This window comes from Zeugodacus cucurbitae, chromosome 2 (genome assembly GCF_028554725.1).
Source record: "Zeugodacus cucurbitae isolate PBARC_wt_2022May chromosome 2, idZeuCucr1.2, whole genome shotgun sequence".
NCBI classification, from domain to species: Eukaryota; Metazoa; Arthropoda; class Insecta; order Diptera; family Tephritidae; genus Zeugodacus; species Zeugodacus cucurbitae.
Window position 1 is genome coordinate 47,339,534 of NC_071667.1, and position 3,281 is coordinate 47,342,814.

Here is a 3,281-nt window from a genome sequence, read left to right on the forward strand (position 1 = left end):
AATTTGAAGTGAGAAAATATGAAAAGGACGTTTCAAATTGTAGGCGTAAATTTCTGGTGCATCATTCAATTTTTTGTTTTTTCGGACACTTCATTTCTCAAATATACGTCATCGCATAGACTTCTGTACATCCTGACAGGATAGTGGGTAATTGTTGTTCCCACCTCGTTGTATCTATCAATTTAAATGTGTGTATATTTCTAAACTAATTGTATGGAGAAAACAAAAACAAAAGTTTTGCTGCCAAATGGAAATTTTTACACAGTAATGAATCAATGAAAAGTGAAAATATTAAGATATTAAAATATTACTATAGTCTTAACAATAATATTTTTCACAAAAGCAACCACAAAATTACCATAGCTCATTGATAAAATACCAAGGCAGTTCACATTATCAAAAGTGTTCACATTATGGAATGCTCCAAAAGAATAGGATAGAACATATTTATATATTGGAATTCACATTTTATTCATGTTTTCATTACATATACATTTTTACGTAACACAAAATCTAGGTTTTATTTGGAAAAATCAGTCATCTTTTTCTGTATCTTCTGTGTTTCTAAAAGTTGGAGCACAGCTTTCTCTCTTAGATGTCTTAGTACATTTACATCATCATCTGCCGTAAAATTTAAAATATTTTTCCAGCAATTAGCTAATGTAACTTCGCTGACACGACTTCAAGCGGCAACCAAAAGACTTATAGCTCTTCGTAAAGTAATTTTTTTCATCGAATCGAGTAAATTGGAGTTTGTAGCTGCTATTGAGGCTAAACGGCTGTTTCTGTAATGCAACTTTGTGATCTTTATGGCATTTTGATCCATTGGTTGGATGAGGGGAGTAACGTTTGGTGGCATAAACATTGCCAAAATTTGAAAATCCTCCGTTGCCAGCTGAGCTTCATTTGGGTGAGAAGGAGCGTTGTCGATTAGGAGTAGAGCTTTAATTGGCAAACCTTTCTCCTTTAAAAATGACGTTACCTAGAAAACAAATTTAAAAGAAAAAAGTTAACAAAATACAAAATAAATCCTCACCTGTGGAACGAAGGACTCATGAAACCATTCCTTGAAAACAGCCGACGTCATCCAGGCGGATTTTGAGCTCTTATAGTCTGTGGGGCATTGAAAGTTTTTAAAGCAGCGTGGATTCTTTGCCTTTCCAATTACCAAAAGTTTCAGTTTATGAGATCCAGTGGCGTTTGAGCAACATAAAAACGTGATTCGCTGCTTTTCCGACTTAACGCCTAGGGCTCTTTTCCATACTGGACACGTACGTTTTTTCTGGCAGAAGTTTCCAGAATAAGCCTGACTCATCAGCATTATATAACTGGTCGTTACACAGCTCCAGTTCGGCCATTTTAGCTCTAAGTTTTTCCTTAAATGGATCCACGAGCTGAGGCAGCGAAGATAGTTTTTCGCCTGATATTTGCAGCAGTCGAATACCGTACCTGTTTTTAAATCCTTGAAGCCATCCATCACTAGCGTTGAAGTTAGATTCATTTTATTTTACTTGTGCATGCAGTACTTTGGCCTTTTCTTTCAACATTAAGGCACTTACTGGCCAGTTTTTATTCCGCATTTTGATAAACCAACGATAAAGAGCTTTCTCCATTTTGGGCAGCTCTGAAGGACGCAGAGTTCTTCTTTCCCAGGTCCCGAGTATGTGTTGTTCACGAACTTTAAAATCACTTGTTTTTTTGCTTTAATTCCACAAATTGTTGAACATTATATTTCTTTGCTAAGAACTTCATAGATGAGCCTCTTTTGAAAGAATCGAGAATATCAGCTTTTTGCTTCAATGCCAAAAACGTTATTTAGAATTCATTTTTAACAGAAAATCTAAAACGAAACACTCCACGCGAATACAAAATTGCAACTGAAGTATTCTACGCATTACATGCAATACAAATGAGAGTCTTATTCTACAATTAGGGGATTCCCCAAATTCAGAATTAGCTGAGATCTGAGTAAACTACATTCAAATACTTTAACGTCTTTTGTTCATATTATAGAGTAGTCAATGCATAAAAAAGTCTGTTCACATTATGGGGTGTTCGAACTATAGAGTGTTCACATTAGCGAGCGTGCGCTGTATATTATTATATTCTTCGGTTTATCGGATACATTTTAAATATAGTAAGAACACTTAAACACTCAAATGCCTGATTTATCCTGTGTATATTAATACACACCTGCCAAATAAATTTTCCTTGCAATAAATTTCAAGTTCTTCATGAACCAATACTTAGAAAGGAAAAAATCTATGAACATCTTTTATCTTTTTAGTTATAAATGGTCGCATTAAATAAGGTAAACCTTGCCCAGTATATTCAATGGTTATCACTGGTTTGAGATTTGGTGTATGAGTAACGTGTGATTGAATAATATTAATGTTGGTATGTACTTTTCACAACACTGAAGTGATGAATATTGAGATTAGTGTTAGTTAGATTTAAGTCTAACCACTAAGTGCATATATATTGGAATATTTATTATATATTATATGTAGATAAGAAAAGAAAATATAAAATAACAAAAGTAAATGTTCCGAGAAAGGGGAAGACCTCCACTCCGTTGAAGGGACAGGTGAAGAAGGACCTAACTGCACTTAGGATTTCCAATTCACGACAAACAGCCAAAAGTGTCTACGCCGATAAAGAAGAACAAGAATGAAAACAGTATCTCTGTGTATAATTTTGTCTAGGAATATAGAACATAGAAAAACATTTCCTTCTGATATCTGTAGCAATTCTTCGACGGAATTTCATTACATGCCATTACATAATTTCAATGCACAACAGTTGTCTAGCTATCTAGTCTGGCTTTATTCATTTGTTTTATCGAATTTCAAGCACGTTACTTTTTATTCAGTAGGCAATAATGGAATTACAACAATATTCCTCCTTCAATTCAGATTTGCGTATTTATTGCAGCCCATCGAATAAATTTACAGTTATGCAAGCCCTGTTTGTTATCAAGTGCCTTTACATTTGTACCAATGTACAACATTTGTACACATGTGTAACCATTTATAACAGTTAAGTGCGCCACGTGCTGCATCAAATAATAATTTGATTGAGAACTGAGATGTAAAATTAGGATTCACAAATTTGGGAAAATATAGCAAATAATTGATGAAAGTATTCCGATTTAAAAGGGCTTTCAAGATGTGCATTGATAAATGTGCACGTACGCCATATAATAGAGGTACTACATGTTGGAATTAGCATATTATAATTAGCATTCTATAATGACTGATTTTGATGAATTATGGAAGTTT

At 34.0% G+C, this 3,281-nt stretch overlaps 1 protein-coding gene across 1 annotated transcript; it reads right to left on the minus strand.

Moving 5' to 3' along the window:
• Positions 1-463: 463 nt before the first annotated feature.
• Positions 464-1,883, minus strand: LOC105220528 (jerky protein homolog-like). Its single transcript, XM_011196968.3, has 2 exons — positions 1,037-1,883; positions 464-982 (listed from the first exon to the last, which is right to left on the minus strand). Exons 1-2 carry the CDS (start codon positions 1,499-1,501, stop codon positions 683-685), a joined length of 765 nt encoding a protein of 254 aa, XP_011195270.2. The 5' UTR covers positions 1,502-1,883; the 3' UTR covers positions 464-682.
• Positions 1,884-3,281: the final 1,398 nt, after the last annotated feature.

What these genes read in the sequence shown, in the direction of transcription:
- LOC105220528 (XM_011196968.3), bottom strand. Translation starts at nt 1,501, where the DNA reads ATGAATCTAACTTCAACGCTAGTGATGGATGGCTTCAAGGATTTAAAA. An exon ending in ATGAGTCCTTCGTTCCACAG is followed by an intron (nt 983 to 1,036) that starts GTGAGGATTTAT and finishes TTTGTTTTCTAG; the next exon opens with GTAACGTCATTTTTAAAGGA.